This window comes from Dryas octopetala, chromosome 2 (genome assembly GCF_963921425.1).
Source record: "Dryas octopetala chromosome 2, drDryOcto1.1, whole genome shotgun sequence".
Lineage (NCBI taxonomy): Eukaryota > Viridiplantae > Streptophyta > Magnoliopsida > Rosales > Rosaceae > Dryas > Dryas octopetala.
The window spans coordinates 20071539-20088753 of NC_141367.1; the positions used below are offsets into that span (position 1 = coordinate 20071539).

Below are 17215 nucleotides of genomic sequence, written 5' to 3' on the forward strand. Positions count from 1 at the left end.
TCAATCTTAGTTTAAGACACCAGTTTGAGTTTATCTTAGTGTATGATACATATTTAGAATTTGTGTTAGTTTGGGACAATCTGTCAACTCCGTTAACTTTTCCGTCCAAAAAAAGATAATTTTGTTATTTCATATTTTTAAAACAATTAAAGATTAAAAAAAAACTAAGAAACAAAGTTTACTACCTAAAAAAATCAAAACTTTTTTTTTTAGGAAAAAAAATCATTAAAAAGTTTAAAACTAAAATTAATTTAAAATAGATTAAAACTAATAGCAAAAAAAAAAAAAAAGGACTGAGATGCAGCAGATCTGGGATTGCACCAACCTAACCCATACCGCCCCAACCTACGGCCTAATGTCGACGACAGCTTACCCGTCGGTGGAGGCCTTACCTGCCAACTCGACCGCAGGATCCCCTCTCTCTCTCTCTCTCTCTCTCTCTCTCTCTCTATTTCTCTCTCTCTTTCTCTCTCTCTCTCTCCCTTTTCCGCCCCCGGCTTGCTCGACTTCCTCCCCAACTCAACAACGTCGCACTCCATTCAACCCTGCCCCAACCCGCTTCGCACCCCTTCCCCCCAGCCCCAGCCCCAGTCGCACCCCCCACCTAGCACCAGCCCCCCTGCCCGCTTTCTTCTTCCCCACCCAGAACCACCCTTGCCTCTCTCCCTCAACCCAACCTAGCCCCTCCCCGACCACCCCCCTTCACCCCAACCCAGCCTGCCCCGCCCCTTCGCAAGCCCCCCACCCAGCCTCGACGACTTCCAGTGAGTTGGCGTCGCAGCCGTTTGAGTCACCATCCGAGAGAGAGAGAAAGAGAGAGAGAGAGAGAAAGAGAGAGAGAGAGAAAAAAAAAAAAAAAAGAGAAAGTTTAATTCTTTTTTTTTTTTTCAATTTTAATCTTTTTCGATTTTTTTTATTTCAATTTTAATATTTTCAGTTTTAATCTTTTGTAATTCTACAAAAATTAGTTTTAAATATTTTTAGTTTTTTAGTAGTAACTTTTTTGCTTTTTTTTTTAGTTTATAGTTTTCATTTGTTTAAAAAATATAAAATGACCAAATTATCCCTTATTTGGACGGAAAAGTTAACGAAGTTGACGGATTGTCCCAAACTAACAGAAATTCTAAATATGTGTCCTATACTAAGACAAATTCAAACTGATATCCTAAACTAAGATTGACCCCAAAATAGGTGTCCTGTTTGAAAATTTTTCCCTTTAATTAAATAGCCCCATCTGATATCAAATAAGCTTTTTTTTTTAATCCTTTTATGAAAATTTACTTTAGAGTGTTGCTATTTGCACACCTTTTTTTTTTTTTGCACACCCTCATCCCTTAATTAATGAATTTACAAAATTACCCCAAATGTGAAAAGACCAATTTACACACCCATCTCTCTCTTTTGCGCTCTTTCTCCTTTTCTCTCCCCTCTCTCCCTTTCTCTGTATGGCCCGATCAGAAACTCCCACCCCGGCCAACATTGAAGCTCCCAGCCTCCTAACCTCCCCCTTCACCCAACCTACCCATCATTGAAGCTCGCAGCTCACACATCATTGGGTACTAATTAATTAAGACTTACTCAAAATTTGAAGTTGTTCTTGAAGAGGGAGAGCTTGAGAGAGGTTCGAGGAGAAGTTGGGTTAGAGCCACCCATGGTATCTGCTGCTTTTTGGCAAATTAGTATTCAAAATAAGGAGCAGTACCTGATTTCCAAAATAAGAAAATTGGTCTGGCAAATGTAAGCCAATCGAAACAAGAAGGCCTGATGCAACTCTTTGCCAGTTTGCATTGAGCTCCTAAATTAAAGAGAACACTTCAATTAAATGATGCAAGCAGATTCACTAAGAAACCAACAGAGCATCGCCCTTGGGAGTACTATTTAAGTATTTTTTAAGTATTTTTTTTTTCTGCTGAGAAGCAACTTCTCACTTGCTGCAGCTACTGCCTCTTTGTTTAATGAAAAAAAAAAAATTACTTTTACTTACTTCCACTCCCCCGAAAACAGCCCATAGATTCTCACTTGCTCCAACTTCTTTCCTCTGCAGCTCCAAAACTCATCTCCTCGGCCCCACACAAATAGCTCAACCCTCCAATCTCCAAGGGGTGCCAAGCCGCCAATGTATTTGCACCCAATCTCTATACTCTTTTTTTTTTTTTTGCTCAACTATCTATTAAAATTAGAAATTTTTGCAATTTTAAAATTAGAGCTTTGTTTATTTTTTATAATTAAATTAGGGTTTGATTCTTTTTTTAATTAAACTATAGCTTGATTATTGTGATCGTTAAATTAAAAATTGATTGGGAACATATAAAACAATATAAAATTCTAAATTGGAAACCTATCAAGTTGGGATTTGAAAAATTGGAAACATATAAACAATAGACATGCAATTCTAAATTTAAGTTGTATGTCTTTTATGTGCACCTATTCATTTTCAAGGTATTAACTAAGTGACCCATACTTATAGGTCTACAAGTTATTATTGTATAATCATCCACATTAAAAGATAATTTTCTAATAGTATCGATACTTAATGCTATTTGAAGAAACATATGGCCCAACTTAGATAGTGTTATATTGTATTTGCATTGCATGTTTAATTATTGTATTGCTTTTTTTTTTTTTGTGCGATTTTTTCTTTTGTTTAGATATGCATTTTTAGGGTAAGGCTCATTATGTTCCACCTAACTAGGTGTTTTTTTTTTTTTTTTTTTTTTTGCTAATGAAATTCATTCATATGGTCGAGGTTCACTCGTAAGCTAAGTTTAGCCTACCCCATTTTGAATCCTGGATTCATCCCTGGGCTAACTGCTGAGTGTGTGTGTTTTTTTTTTTATGAGTTGATGGGGGTGTATTTATGGATATTACGGTAATTGGGGAGGTATTTTGTATTAAAGCACTTTATGCTTCCGTAGTTGTTAAGAAATCTAAGTAGGAAGGTCTGATACTCAAGCTCATGTAATTGGCTGAGATAAATCTCCTCAAGATGTTTATGTTGTCAAGTATTTTATGCAACTTGATATAAATATCACTTGGATGATATTGTATAAGATAGACGTAGAGACACACTATGAGCTATAGATGACATTGGATCATAAACTAGTGATTAGATACTGAATTACAGGTCATAAATTTCAACTTGGTATCAGTTAGCAATTCCAATAAGTTATCAGAGCTTTGTTGATCAAAATTTCAACAAGGTATCTGATCAAATTCCAACACTTCCTGAGGAAGCACCTCATAAGTGCTTCCTAAAAAACCACTTAATAGTGTTTTTATAACTCCGAAATATTTTTATTTATTTATACAAAACACTATCAAAAGCACTTGTACTAATAGACACCATATGCACATTGTTCCACTATTCCATGTTCAGAGCTTAAAATGATTCAAGGCCTTTTGCTCTGAAGTGGGCTGTATAGTCCCTCACAGTGGTCTCCCTATACTTTGGAGGATTGTCTTCTGATAACAACTCCATAATGGGTCCGTAGATTGTGTCGATGGCAGCATTCCTGTGGCAAAAAACCCCGCAACAGATACTCTTGGACCTACTCGGTTTGCCAGCACCCTGTGTTCTACGCTCTTGAATCTGTCGTTTGATATAAGCTGGAACCCCAAAAGCAAGTTATTCAATATAGAAAACCAAATCGAATTAAGAATTTGAAAGTGACATTAGTGAAATTTGAACTTGAAGAACTTGATACATAGCAACATAGTAATAACACCATATTTTGTTACCACATAGACATAGTAACATAGTAATGGTATATATATTTACTTGCCTATAGAAGATCTCCAATGCTAACCACTAGAGCCCCAGGCACAGGGGGAACATCAATCCACGTGTTGTGATGAAGAACTTGGAGACCACCAATATGATCTTGAAGAAGGACCGTGAGGAAGTCATAATCAGCATGCTTGCTTGTGCCAAGTGTTAGTTCTGGCTGTGGGCAGGCAGGATAGTAATGGCCTAAAATCATAAGCCCATGTTTTTCCCCTGTTTTGGGCTTTAATGAATCACCATTAACTTTATTGAAAAGTCGAATCATTCCACAACAGATTATAAACAATATGTTTCTCAAAATTGATTACCTTCTCATCTCAACAGGCTCTTCATCATCTTCTCTCAAATTTCATTTGCATATTTTTAAGAACAGGAAATCTTTGCCAAACCACTTGAGCAATACGTACTACGTAGTTCAATCATAATTATTACAATCAAAACAACCAACACAATGAATGCCTAAAGGGTAATGTTATAATTAACAACCAATACAATGTACAGAAATTTTCATGCCAAGTTATTTAGTAGAAAATAGACACCGCATGCGCAAGTTCAGAGCTTAAAATGATTCAAGGTAGAGGTTCCATCGAGGCCTTTTGCACTGCAGTGGGCAAAATAGTCCCTCACAGTGGTCTCCCTATACTTTGGAGGATTGTCTTCTGATAACAACTCCTTGATGGGTCCGTACAGTTCTGTTGATGGCAGCATTCCTGTGGTTAAAAAGCTCGCAACAGATACTCTTGGACCTACTCGGTTTGCTAGCACCCTGTGTTCTACGCTCTTGAATCTGTCATTTGATATCAACTGGAACCCCAAAAGCATGTTATTTAATATAGAAAACTCCAAATACAAAACCAAATCGAATTAAGAATTTGAAAGTGACATTAAACTTGAAGAACGTACTTGTTACATAGTAACAGAGTAATGGCAACAATACGTACATAGCAACATAATAATGGTACCATATTTTGTTACCACATAGTAACATAGTAATGGTACATAAATATATACTTGCCTGTACAAGATCTCCAATGTTAACCACTAAAGCCCCAGGAACAGGGGGAACATCAATCCACTTGTTGTGATGAAGAACTTGGAGACCACCAATATGATCTTGCAGAAGGACCGTGAGGAAGTCATAATCAGCATGGTTGCTTGTGCCTAGTGTTAGTTCTGGCTGTGGGCAGGCAGGATAGTAATGGCCTGCAACCATAAGCCCCTTGCTACAATCTATGTCATTCAAGTGACTTGGCTTTAGCCCAAGAGCCTCAGACAACAACTCGAATAATAACTTCGCCAATTTCGTCACTTGATTTGAGTACTCCACAAGGATGTCTCTACAAGATGAAACACAGAAAAGCAATATACACTTCATTTTTACTATGATACTTAGTCTTGGAAGAAAATCAAACTTCACTTCTAGGGAGGAAAGAAAATAACATTGTCATATTGGCATTAATTAGTACGTATTTGCACACCTCCAATGAGTGTAAGAAGCTTTAGGAGAGTCCCCATTTCAAACGGCCTACTACTAGAGGCTGGGGCTTGTCACTTAAACCAAAAGACTAGCCTTTTAAGAGATGTTCACCCAAATATAAATTAAGCCCAGATCAAACTAAAAAAGACTAATCTGTTAGGTGATGTTGTCTATCCCTATAACACCCTCACTTGAACACACAACACCCATTAGTCTGATAAGAAATTGGGATCATTCTAATACAATGTGTCACAGACTAAACTTTAACGCTCAACTTAAAAGACTAGTCTATTAGGTAATGCTGTCTATCCCTATAAATCTCATATATATAAGTCTCCTTTAATTATCCGATGTGGAATTTTTGTCCATCACACCTACCATTAAATTAGTCAAAGAATTGAGTCTCCCTTAATTACCAAAATTTAATACATGATCATACCATCTAATTCTTCAAGAGGGATATGCATTCTGAATCAAACTAATGCCATAAACTCATATGAGATTCTTATCCGATGTGGGATTTTTTTTCCATCATACCTACCATTAAGTTGGTCAAAGAATTGAGTCTCCTTTAATTAACAAAATTTAGTACATGATGATACTATCTAATTCATCAAGAGGGATATGCATTCTGAATCAAACTAATGCCAAAAACTCATCAGCAGAGAATTCTGTCACAAACCTGCATACTTCTGGCAAATCTTCTGGCTTAGGAGGATTAGGAGCCATGTAACACCCAAAACTATCCCTCCAATTAGTTGCTGGTGCACTATACAGATCAAAGTAGCTATTGTAGATGCGAGGTCTGAAGGGATCACGAGTATAAAACTCTTTCTTCACTTGAGTGTCCTGCTCATGAAACCCACGCACCCCATCCTTTATCTCCTCCAAAACACCAACAGGTATTCCATGATTGGCAATCTGAAAGAATCCCCAAGTCTCTGATGCCTCTCCGACTTTTGCAACGATCTCCTTGCGCTTAGTTGGACAGTCAAGGCCGCCGAGGTCTATGACCGGAATGCTAAACTGGGTTTGATCTTCTGAAGTAGCAGAGGTGTTGTTGATGGAGTCATATGGTGGTTGATAGAAGATTTGAGGAACCTCTGTTATCCCAGCATCTACAAGGCCTTTAACACCTTCCTTTGTGTCATCAAAAGCTTTTAGCTCACTATGTCTGTTGGGAATTGGAACCCCATTTGTGTTGGTAGCTACCATATTGGTTTGTGGCAAGGTAACCTTACAGTTTCAGTAGATATCTTAGGCTAGCGATGATTCACAGCCACAGAGGAAGGATGTATTTTTGGAAAGATCATAGAGCAAGTTGACGCCAAAGGATATATTAAACAAATTTGGTGACGTTTAGCAATAGTCCTCCACTAATACAGTAATACCTCATGTTTTTTAGAATACTGTATTTATAAGATGGTCCAATCACAGTTAGTAAAAACTTCAATAATTAATTCGTTGCGTAAACATATGGCCACTTTTATATAAAAAAATGAACAACCCAATTTGTAACTTTTGAATTGCATTACTCTTTGAATAGTCCAGGCCATGACAAAAAGGTCCGAAATTCCCTAGCAAGTAAAAACTGTTTAAAACCTAGGTCCTGTTTGGTATCCAATTCAAAAAAAAAATTCCAAAATATGGATCCATTTTTAAAATGTGAAATTTTAAATCTAGTTTTTAAATTTTAAAAACTTGTTTGGTATGTAACTTAAAAACTATTTTTAAATTTTAGAAAACTTGTTTGGTTAATTTTTTTTAAAATTTTTTTTTTTTTCAATAAATTATTTGTATTAGGATTTAAACTTAGAGTTTGAACTCAAGACTTAATACTTAACTCTCGGGGCCGAAATCCAAAAACCGGGGCCTGGTTTGGTTCCCAGGTTGCATCAATAGTTTCCACATGCATATATGCTGTTTATGAAACATAATGTACAACTTAAATAATGAGACCATCTTCAACTTCAAGAACCATGTAAAAGAAGACTGCCTAAGTTCTGCAATTTTAAACATAGTGCAATATAACGACAGCTACATCCTTAACATAAAAAAATAAAATAAAATAAAATAAAATAAAATATAAAAAAAAAAAAAAAAAAAAAAAACCTCTCAACACCTATTACATTAAAAAGTACAACCCAAGAACATGGTCAACAAGAACAATTTGGCTTTACAATTCAAAGGAATTTGCATTATAAGATAAAGCTGGACTACCAAGTTAAAACCCTAACAATCCAAAATCTCATTTACAAACCCAAAAGTCCAAAGCTAGAACACTAAAACTATAAACAAACAACATTTTCTCCATAAAAAGAGATTATAGCCTATAAAGCCACACTTTTTTTCTTGCACACGGCATCTTCATAAACATCCTCCTCCAATTCGGACTAGTGATGTGGCCATAGTGCAAACCAACCAAGTTGGTAACAATAGCCATCATCGAGCTGCAACCACGAAGGTAAGCACAAAATTGAGACATATTTTCAAGAAAATGATGTAATGGGATTCAACAATTAAAGAAGAAACTGCAAAGATATACCTTAAAAGTCCTTCAGGGTCAAAAGGGGCTTGGCACTAAGTAGGAGCATCAGCAAGTAATGGGCCATAATCTGGGGAGTTGATATTGCATTGCTCTGTTCGTGTATATATTGGTCTTCTATACAAATGCTGAAGACCCAATATTTTACCATCAATCATCCCAACAGCATTACAAGCTGGTCCTGTGTCACCCCAGCCTTACTCCAAATTTCACCTTCCAAATGGAGATAAAATCGAAAAAGTCAGTCACAACATTTTATAGAGAAGGTAAGGAAAAAATTAAGAAATGATCAAAACTTACTGAAAATGTTTTTGGAGCAGAGGAGGAATTGGTAGGAATTTAGTACTCCCAATCAGGAACATGCAAGCCGTATAGTAATGATAGATATAGCAATCTTCAATGGAGCCCAATTCTGTCAAGTTGGTAGGCATGTACCTCATACATGATAATGTCAGGACGGTGTTATTTGTGAATGGTGTCAATGGTAAAGATAAAGGAAGAAACGGCTGAGGGTTTACATTGGATGAGACATCAGGAGCTATGGCTTCCGCATCCATAACTGAGACACAATGGGACTCATATACACCTGCACAGAGATTAACAGAACCCAACTTAGTCATAAAACATACAAAACAGTCTTATACATGAGCAATCCTACAAAGAAATAATATTATCATGCCAAATTGCCAATCCAAGTTGAAGTAATACTATCATGAATATAACATTATGAAACTACAAGATACCATAATCTAATGTGTTGAACCTCTAAAATGGCAATGTACTCATCAAAACCAATAAACTTTTCTCCAACATAGAACTTATACATAATGAAGCAACTTAAAATGTACAGAAACTGAAAAAAATAAATAAATAAATAAATAAACAGATAAAATGAGAAAAGAAATAACAATCACTGCTAGGAGCAGTAAAAGTTTCAAAATGGCAAATATTAACGCTGACAAAGAAGAAATAACAGGAAGTATGAAACCTCCTTATATAGGTAATAATGTGCGCAACTAAATGAAACCCCAATCTATGTCATTCAGGTTGGAAACGACACTTGTATTGATATCTTGCTAGATAAATGGATCCCTAATCTTCCCTCAGGAACAATTCAAGGTCAAGCCCAAAATCCCCAAGTTCCTATCAAGGTGGAGGCTCTTATTGATTGGTCTTCCAGATCGTGGAACCTCTCACCTATCAGCCATCTCCTTAATCAAGCCACTACTACAGACATCCACTCCCCCTTGTGTTGTGTGTGTGGTGAAGGCCCGGAAACAATTGAACATGTGTTACTCTTATGCCCCTGGGTTAGAGGGGCATGTGTGTGTGGAGAATTTACCCTGTTATTGAAGCCATCAAGCGATCCAACGCTTCTTTCCTTTCATCCACCTGGTGCTGGATTCCCAGAAATTCCAATCACGCAGCGGACCACATTAGGCCTTGGGTCCGTAGACCTGGACCTCCGCTGAGCTCTGTTGCAGTAGTGGAAACATCTTCGATCTAGGCTCTCTGTTCTTTAGATCGAATCTGCTTCCCCTACCTATTTTTCCTTTTTGTTTCGCTCTTTCCTTTTTAGGTCGTTACTTCCTTCTTTTGTATCGACGTTAGGCCTTGGGCCCTCCTTCTCTGTTTTTCCCCTGTTTTGGGCTTTATTGAAAAGTCATATCATTCCACAACAGATTATAAACAACATGTTTCTCAAAATAGATTACCTGCTCATCTCAACAAGCTCTTCATCATCTTCTTTCAAATTTCATTTGCATATTTTTAAGAACAGGAAATCTTTGCCAAAACACTTGAGCAATACGTAGTTCAATCATAATCATTACAATCAAAACAACCAATACAATGTATGCCTAAAGAGTAATGTTATAATTAACAACCAATACAATGTACAGAAATTTTCATTTTCATGCCAAATTATTTAGTAGAAAATAGACACCGTATGCGCAAGTTCAGAGCTTCAAATGATTCAAGGCAGAGGTTCCATCAAGGCCTTTGGCATTGAAGTGGGCAGTATGGTCCCTCACAGTGGTCTCCCTATACTTTGGAGGATTGTCTTCTGATAACAACTCCTTGATGGGTCCGTAGAGTTGTATTGATGGCTGCATTCCTGTGGTTACAAAGCTCGCAACAGATACTCTTGGACCTACTCGGTTTGCCAACACCCTGTGTTCTACGCTCTTGAATCTGTCATTTGATATCAACTGCAACCCCAAAAGCATGTTATTTAATATAGAAAACTCCAAATACAAAACCAAATCGAATTAAGAATTTGAAAGTGACATTAAACTTGAAGAACGTACTTGTTACATAGTAACATAGTAATGGCAACAATACGTACATAGCAACATAATAATGGTACCATATTTTGTTACCACATAGTAACATAGTAATGGTACATATATATATACTTGCCTGTACAAGATCTCCAATGTTAACCACTAGAGCCCCAGGAACAGGGGGAACATCAATCCACTTGTTGTGATGAAGAACTTGGAGACCACCAATATGATCTTGCAGAAGGACCGTGAGGAAGGAAGAATCAGCATGCTTGCTTGTGCCTAGTGTTAGTTCTGGCTGTGGGCAGGCAGGATAGTAATGGCCTGCAACCATAAGCCCCTTGCTACAATCTATGTCATTCAAGTGACTTGGCTTTAGCCCAAGAGCCTCAGACAACAACTCGAATAATAACTTTGCCAATTTCGTCACTTGATTTGAGTACTCCAGAAGGATGTCTCTACAAGATGAAACACAGAAAAGCAATATACACTTCATTTTTACTATGATACTTATTCTTGGAAGAAAATCAAACTTCACTTCTAGGGAGGAAAGAAAATACCATTGTCATATTGGCATTAATTAGTACGTATTTGCACACCTCCATATGAGCGTAAGAAGCTTTAGGAGAGTCCCCATTTCAAACGGCCTACTATTAGAGGCTGGGGCTTGTCACTTAAGCCAAAAGACTAGCCTTTTAAGAGATGTTCACCCAAATATAAATTAAGCCCAGATCAAACTAATGCCATAAACTCATATGAGATTCTTATCCAATGTGGGATTTTTGGCCTGTCACACCTACCATTAAGCTGGTCAAAGAATTGAGTCCCCCTAAATTACTAAAATTTAATACATAATCATATCATCTAATCAACCAAGAGGTATATGCATTCTGAATCAAACTAATGCCATAAACTCATCAGCAGAGAATTCCTTGTCACATACCTGCATACTTCTGGCAAATCTTCTGGCTTAGGAGGATTAGGAGCCATGTAACACCCAAAACTATCCCTCCAATTAGCTGCTGGTGCACTATACAGATCAAAGTTGCTATTGTAGATGAGAGGTCTGAAGGGATCACGGGTATAAAGCTCTTTCTTCACTTGAGTGTCCTGCTCATGAAACCCACGCACCCCATCCTTTAACTCCTCCAAAACACCAACAGGTATTCCATGATTGGCAATCTGAAAGAATCCCCAAGTCTCTGATGCCTCTCCGACTTTTGCAACAATCTGCTTGCGCTTAGTTGGACTGTCAAGGCCTCCGAGGTCTATGACTGGAATGCAAAATTGGGTTTGATCTTCTGAAGTAGCAGAGGTGTTGCTGTTGGAATCATATGGTGGTTGATAGAAGATTTGAGGAACCTCAGTTATCCCAGCATCTACAAGACCTTTAACACCTTCCTTTGTGTCATCAAAAGCTTTTAGCTCACTTTGTCTGTTGGGAATTGGAACCTCATTTGTGTTGGTAGCTACCATATTGGTTTGTGGCAAGGTAACCTTACAGTTTCAGTGGAGATCTTAGGCTAGATATGATTAACACACAAACAGAGGAAGTATGTATTTTTGCAAAGATCATAGAGTAAGTTGACGCCAAAGGATATATTAAACAAATTTGGTGACTTTTAGCAATAGTCCTCCACTAATACAGTAATACCTCATGTTTTTTATTTTTTTTGATAAGAAGCTGTAGATTTTATTTATTAAAAGTCAGTAAGCACTGCTTCAGTGAGCCATGAAGGCATTACATCAGTCCAGAAGGACACTCCAACATGAGACTTAGCAAATTGGGCTAGCTGATGAGCCACTCTATTAGTATCCCGTCGTCGGAATTGGCATGTGGCATCCCGAAAGGATGCCATGCGCAGGCGAGCTTCCTGTATTTTAGAATACTGTATTTATAAGATAGTCCAAGCACAGTTAGTCATCACTTCAATAATTAATTCGTTGCGTAAACATATGGCCACTTTTAATAAAAAAATGAACAACCCAATTTGTAACTTTTGAATTGCATTACTCTTTGAATAGTCCAGGCCATGACAAAAAGGTCCGAAATTCCCTGGCAAGTAAAAACTGTTTAAAACCTAAATAAATTTTGATACAGTAATACCTCATGTTTTTTAGAATACTTTTTTATAAGATAATCTAATCACAGTTAGTCATCATTTCAATATTTAATTCGTTGCATTATTTGTTAAACATGTCCACTTTTATATAAAAAATGAACAATCCCTTGAATTTGTAAGTTTTGAATAGCATTACTCTTTGAATAGTCCAGGCCATGACAAAAAGGTCCGAATAATATTCCCTAGGAAGTAATAAGTTTTAAAACTTAATTTTTTGAAAGTGGGAAAAGGACAAAAATATTTTAATAATGATGATATATTGTTGTTTACAAATTATAATATTAATGGTCTCAACAAAAAGTAATATATTAATTTGGGTGCCGCTATTCGGACTCAATTTTTTTATCATAGCTCCAACACACTCTTTATACTCACATTCATTTTAAAAAAATATTAAAACTTATTAGTATACTCAACATGTTTTCCTAAACTACCTTCATTAAAACCCAACAACTAAACCTAACATAACACCTATTAATTCTACTTACTATACCAATTAACATACACGCCAAACCCCAACATCATCACACCATCTCCCAACTCCCAACCCCAACCACATCACCACTGGATCAGCCCTTGAAGCTGCCACCCCTTCACCCGCCGCCTGCAGTCGCGGTCCTTAATCCCCAACAGCCATAAAGTGCCTATCGTTTCCTCTTTTTTATGTGCTCCTCGTTGTATACCCTTTGTGTACTAGGACGTACACTTCTTTTTTGTTCATAAAGTGGTATACTTATGAAAAAATAACATTGCGTTTCTTATTTTGATGGGAAATGGAAGGAATATATTGTTACATGCTTACAACAAATTTAAATTCAACATACGTATCCCCTACTCATTTGGATTTGCTAGAGCTCTAAACCCCTATATGATTTTGAGTGCTGCTATTTGCACACCCTGTTTTTTCTTTTTGCACACCCTTTTATAAAAAAAAAAAAATCAAAACTCAAAGAAAAAGACAAACTTACCCCTCACCCAACATCAATTTTTTCTCTTCTGCACACCCCATCAACAGACAAAAAAAAAAACACACACACACCCCCTTCATCTCCCTCACCCGACCACACCCACCGGCCACCCACGCAGCACCCACCTCCTCCCTCCCCTCCACCAAGCCCAGCCCCGTCGCACCCTCCCTCCAGCCCTGACCCAGCCCACCTCCTTCCCATCCATGCACCCAGCCCGACCTCCTCCCTCCCCTCCACCAAGCCCCAGCCCGACCACCTCCTTCCCCTCCACCCAGCCCGAGTTCCTCCCTCCCCTCCACCCAGCCCCGGCCCCATCACATCCCCTCCCACCCAACCCCGTCGCACCCTCCCTCTAGCCTCGACCCACCCGACCCGGCCCACCTCCCTCTAGGTTCGGCGGATGTATGCCGAATGGTTTGTGGGTGTTCGGCGGGTGGCTGCCGAATGGTTTGTAGGTGTTCGGCGGGTGGCTGTCGAATGGTTTGTGGGTGTTCGGTGGGTGGCTGCCGAAGGAAACTCAAATTTTCGGCAAACCAGTGCTGAACAAAGGAGAAAGCAGAGAGAGAAAAGGGAAGGTGGAGGGGAAGGTGGTGGGCTGGGTCGGGGCTGGAGGGAGGGTGCGACGGGGCTGGGGCTTGGTGGAGGGGAGGGAGGAAGTCGGGCTGGGTGGAGGGGAATGAGGTGGTCGGGCTGGGGCTGGGTGGAGGGGAATGAGGTGGTCGGGCTGGGGCTTGGTGGAGGGGAGGGAGGAGGTCGGGCTGGGTGCATGGATGGGAAGGAGGTGGGCTGGGTCGGGGCTGGAGGGAGGGTGCGACGGGGCTGGGCTTGGTGGAGGGGAGGGAGGAGGTGGGTGCTGCGTGGGTGGCCGGTGGGTGTGGTCGGGTGAGGGAGATGAAGGGGGTGTGTGTGTTTTTTTTTTTTTGTTGATTGGGGTGTGCAAATGAGAAAAAATTGAGTTAGGGTGTGTTGGGTGAGGGGTAAGTGTGTCTTTTTTTTTTAGTTTTGATTTTTTTTTTACAAAAGGGTGTGCAAAAAGAAAAAACAGGGTGTGCAAATAGCAGCACTCATGATTTTGTGTATTTTAATCTAGGTTTATTTACTAGTTTGCCCTCTAAAGGAAACTTCAAGTCTCACTTTACCCCCTAAGATTTATTTGTATCACATTACCCTCTGAAACTAATTCTCATGTATCACTTTGCCTAACCACTTCCTATTTTTATAAACATTGGAAATTAATTAAAAATAACTTCGGACTCTGAAAAATACACGAAAAATTTCTACAAACTCGTCTTGACTAGTTCTAATTTAATATGGGGTCAAATTACTAATTTGCCCTTCGAAAGTTTCCAGAAATTTTGGGAAGTCCAAATTTATTTCGAGAAAATTAAAACAAATTTCTCTCTATAAAAATTCTAAAATTTCGGTAAAGTCTCGGATGAATTCTCAAAAATATTTTGAAAATTACCAAAAACCTATTTTAGAGAATTCTTTTGAGACTTTACGGAAATTCTAAAATTTATTTTATAGAGAGAAATTTATTTTCCTCTAAGACCGAGAGGTCTTTTGGGTAGCAAGTGTTCACAAGAAAGGTAGTGTTATTGTTTAGAAGACCAACGATGCAAACCTCGTATTTTTTGAAGTTCGAGAGATTATCCTATGAATTTCCAAAGAATCTAGAGTGTTTTAATTTTCTGTAAACACTCGGATGGGAAATTGGTAATTTGACCCCATAGTAAATTAGTTCTAATCAAGACGAGTCCGTAGGAATTTTTCGTATATTTTTCTGAGTCTGCAGCTATTTTTAATTAATTTCTAAAGTTTGTAAAAATAGAAAGTAAGAAAAGTGATAGACGAGAATTAGTTTCAAGGAATAATGTGATACAAAATAAATTTTAAGGAGTAAAGTTAGATTAGAAGTTACTTATAGGGGTGAAATAGTAAATAAACCTTTAATCTAACATCTTCTAGGTGGGAACAGCGAAGGAAGGACCATGCCGGACATTTTGGTCAATGTATGCAATTACGGGGAGGAAGCTACTGGAATTGTCAGACAAGTGCTCCCGGTACGTCCTTAAATCGCGTTCCTATTTTTCACATTTCTATGATCACGAAATACAAAGATAATTGAAATTCTAGTTGACGATGCTCTTTAGAATGATCTTGTTACGATGTCTGTCTATCTCCAAAGTAGATACGACTAACATTACTGTTTTTAAGCACATCACCTTTACTTTAGATACTAAAAAGACGATTTGTGGTTCAGCTCTTGGGTCGGGTGGCAATGGTGAAACTGTAACGGTATTTCCTATTGAAGTAGAGGTGGTTTTACCGAGGAAAAAAATGATAAGATCAAGATCATGGGGTCACATTGCCACTGGCAAGCTGATTGGTGTGGATGGCACAGATGGAATTGTCAAGATAAGATTGTTTGCCTTGATATAGAGAATGTAAGCCTAATGAAGTTTAGGGTTTTGTTGCAAATAAGTGGTGTGTAGAGATGTTGGAGAGATGAGTGAAGATATTGTTGGGTATAATTTAAGTTAATTATTTTTAAAATTTTTAAATTAAATGTTTGTCCTCAACTACTAATTTATATTAGAATAAAATTGAAAAATTAATATGTCATTAAATTGTTGGGACTACTAATAAAAAAACTGGGTCTGAATAGCGGCACCCTATTAATTTTGGGTTAACTGTTCAAGTAATATTTAAAGAAATTTTGGGTTAAAATTGGCTCACTATGTCCCCCTAACTAGGAGTATCTTTTTTATTTATTAATGAAATTTCCTAATACCGTTGAGGTTTTTTTTAGTTTAGCCCCCCCGAGTTCTAAATTCTGACTCTGTTCCTCAAAGAGGTAGTCTGCATAAAGCTTTTTAGTTCAAAACATGAGGTTTAACAACCTAAATCATGATTATTTGAAAGTAGGTCCCTTTCTGCCTTTATAACATCCTTAGGGGTGAAATGAAACTTTTCTAGCCATAGATTATATCATTATAAGCCAAAAAGCTTTTAAAACAAGACTTTTTAGTTTTGTACCAATCAAGGGTTTAAATTTCAAAATTTTCGACGAAATTTTGCCGAAAATTTCGATTTTAAGGGGTTTCGAAATTTTAACACGTATTCGACAATATTTCGGAATATTTCGCCGAAATATTCGAAATTTCGCCGAAATTTTAGGCGAAATTTCGAATACCCTTAAAAGCAAAATTTTCTGAATTTGAGAGAAATTTCGCTTAAATTTCATGGAAATTTAGCGAAATTTCCACGAAATTTCCCAGGACCCCAGCTAACCCGTAACCCCTAAACCTCATATTCTCACCTGCACAGTCGGCCAGTCGCACACCCTTCTCGATCTGCAGCGCCGCCAGCTCGCCTCTCTCCTCCGTCTTCTCGAACTGGACTGAAGGTTGAACGAAGTCATCGATCTCTCTCTTCTCTCTCTATCTTCTCTGTTTGTGTTCTCGGACTGCTCTGTCTCCGGCCACCTCCGGCCTGGCCACCTCGAAGCCACGCGCCGAGTCTCCGACCTCTCTCTCTCTCTCTTAAGTCTTAACCCCGAAGGCCCGAAATTAGTTTGGAGTTTTGGACTTTGGGTTGATTTGTAACTGTAAGTAATGGATTTAAAATTAGTCACTTACAAATTTACAATTTACAAACTTACAAATTTACAATATATTATCAATTTATCATTACCTATTAATATTTAAGGATCAGAATTAATTGTATGATTTTGGGTTGATTTATATAAGATAAATTATATTGATATTGGGTTGATTTATATAGATTTAGAATTAATTGTATGATTTTGGGTTGATTTTGTTTTGTATGATTTTGGGTTAATTTTGAATCTTTAATCGTATAATTTTGGAATTGATTGTATAATTTTAGGTTGATTTTGATTTGTATGATTTGTGTAATTTGTATGATATATAAATATTGATATGGAAGTTAAAAGTGGTGATATGATATGGAATTGGAATTGGTATGATTTGTTAATAATTAATATGAAATTTGTATGATTTGTTAATAG

General features: G+C 37.7%; 2 protein-coding genes and 1 pseudogene across 2 annotated transcripts; all 3 read right to left on the minus strand.

The window, feature by feature from the left end:
- Positions 1–3379: 3379 nt before the first annotated feature.
- LOC147293888 (1-aminocyclopropane-1-carboxylate oxidase homolog 1 pseudogene) lies at positions 3380–4049 on the minus strand (annotated as a pseudogene).
- Positions 4050–4060: 11 nt separating this feature from the next.
- On the minus strand, positions 4061–6584 carry LOC147293889 (1-aminocyclopropane-1-carboxylate oxidase homolog 1-like). Its single transcript, XM_086234622.1, has 3 exons — positions 5944–6584; positions 4800–5121; positions 4061–4588 (listed from the first exon to the last, which is right to left on the minus strand). Exons 1-3 carry the CDS (start codon positions 6474–6476, stop codon positions 4337–4339), a joined length of 1107 nt encoding a protein of 368 aa, XP_086090748.1. The 5' UTR covers positions 6477–6584; the 3' UTR covers positions 4061–4336.
- A 2940-nt stretch (positions 6585–9524) lies between these two features.
- On the minus strand, positions 9525–11624 carry LOC147293890 (1-aminocyclopropane-1-carboxylate oxidase homolog 1-like). The gene is made up of 3 exons (XM_086234073.1): positions 11035–11624; positions 10228–10549; positions 9525–10016 (listed from the first exon to the last, which is right to left on the minus strand). The coding sequence occupies exons 1-3, from the start codon at positions 11565–11567 to the stop codon at positions 9765–9767; spliced, it is 1107 nt and encodes a 368-aa protein (XP_086090199.1). The 5' UTR covers positions 11568–11624; the 3' UTR covers positions 9525–9764.
- Positions 11625–17215: the final 5591 nt, after the last annotated feature.

Excerpts from the sequence above, each read along its gene's own strand:
- LOC147293890 (XM_086234073.1), bottom strand. The coding sequence starts at position 11,567 with ATGGTAGCTACCAACACAAATGAGGTTCCAATTCCCAACAGACAAAGT. Across the intron at positions 10,550-11,034 it reads GATTTGCCAGAAGTATGCAG|AGACATCCTTCTGGAGTACT; the intron begins GTATGTGACAAG and ends TTCATCTTGTAG. Across the intron at positions 10,017-10,227 it reads ACATTGGAGATCTTGTACAG|TTGATATCAAATGACAGATT; the intron begins GCAAGTATATAT and ends TTGGGGTTGCAG.
- LOC147293889 (XM_086234622.1), bottom strand. The coding sequence starts at position 6,476 with ATGGTAGCTACCAACACAAATGGGGTTCCAATTCCCAACAGACATAGT. Across the intron at positions 5,122-5,943 it reads GATTTGCCAGAAGTATGCAG|AGACATCCTTGTGGAGTACT; the intron begins GTTTGTGACAGA and ends TTCATCTTGTAG. Across the intron at positions 4,589-4,799 it reads ACATTGGAGATCTTGTACAG|TTGATATCAAATGACAGATT; the intron begins GCAAGTATATAT and ends TTGGGGTTCCAG.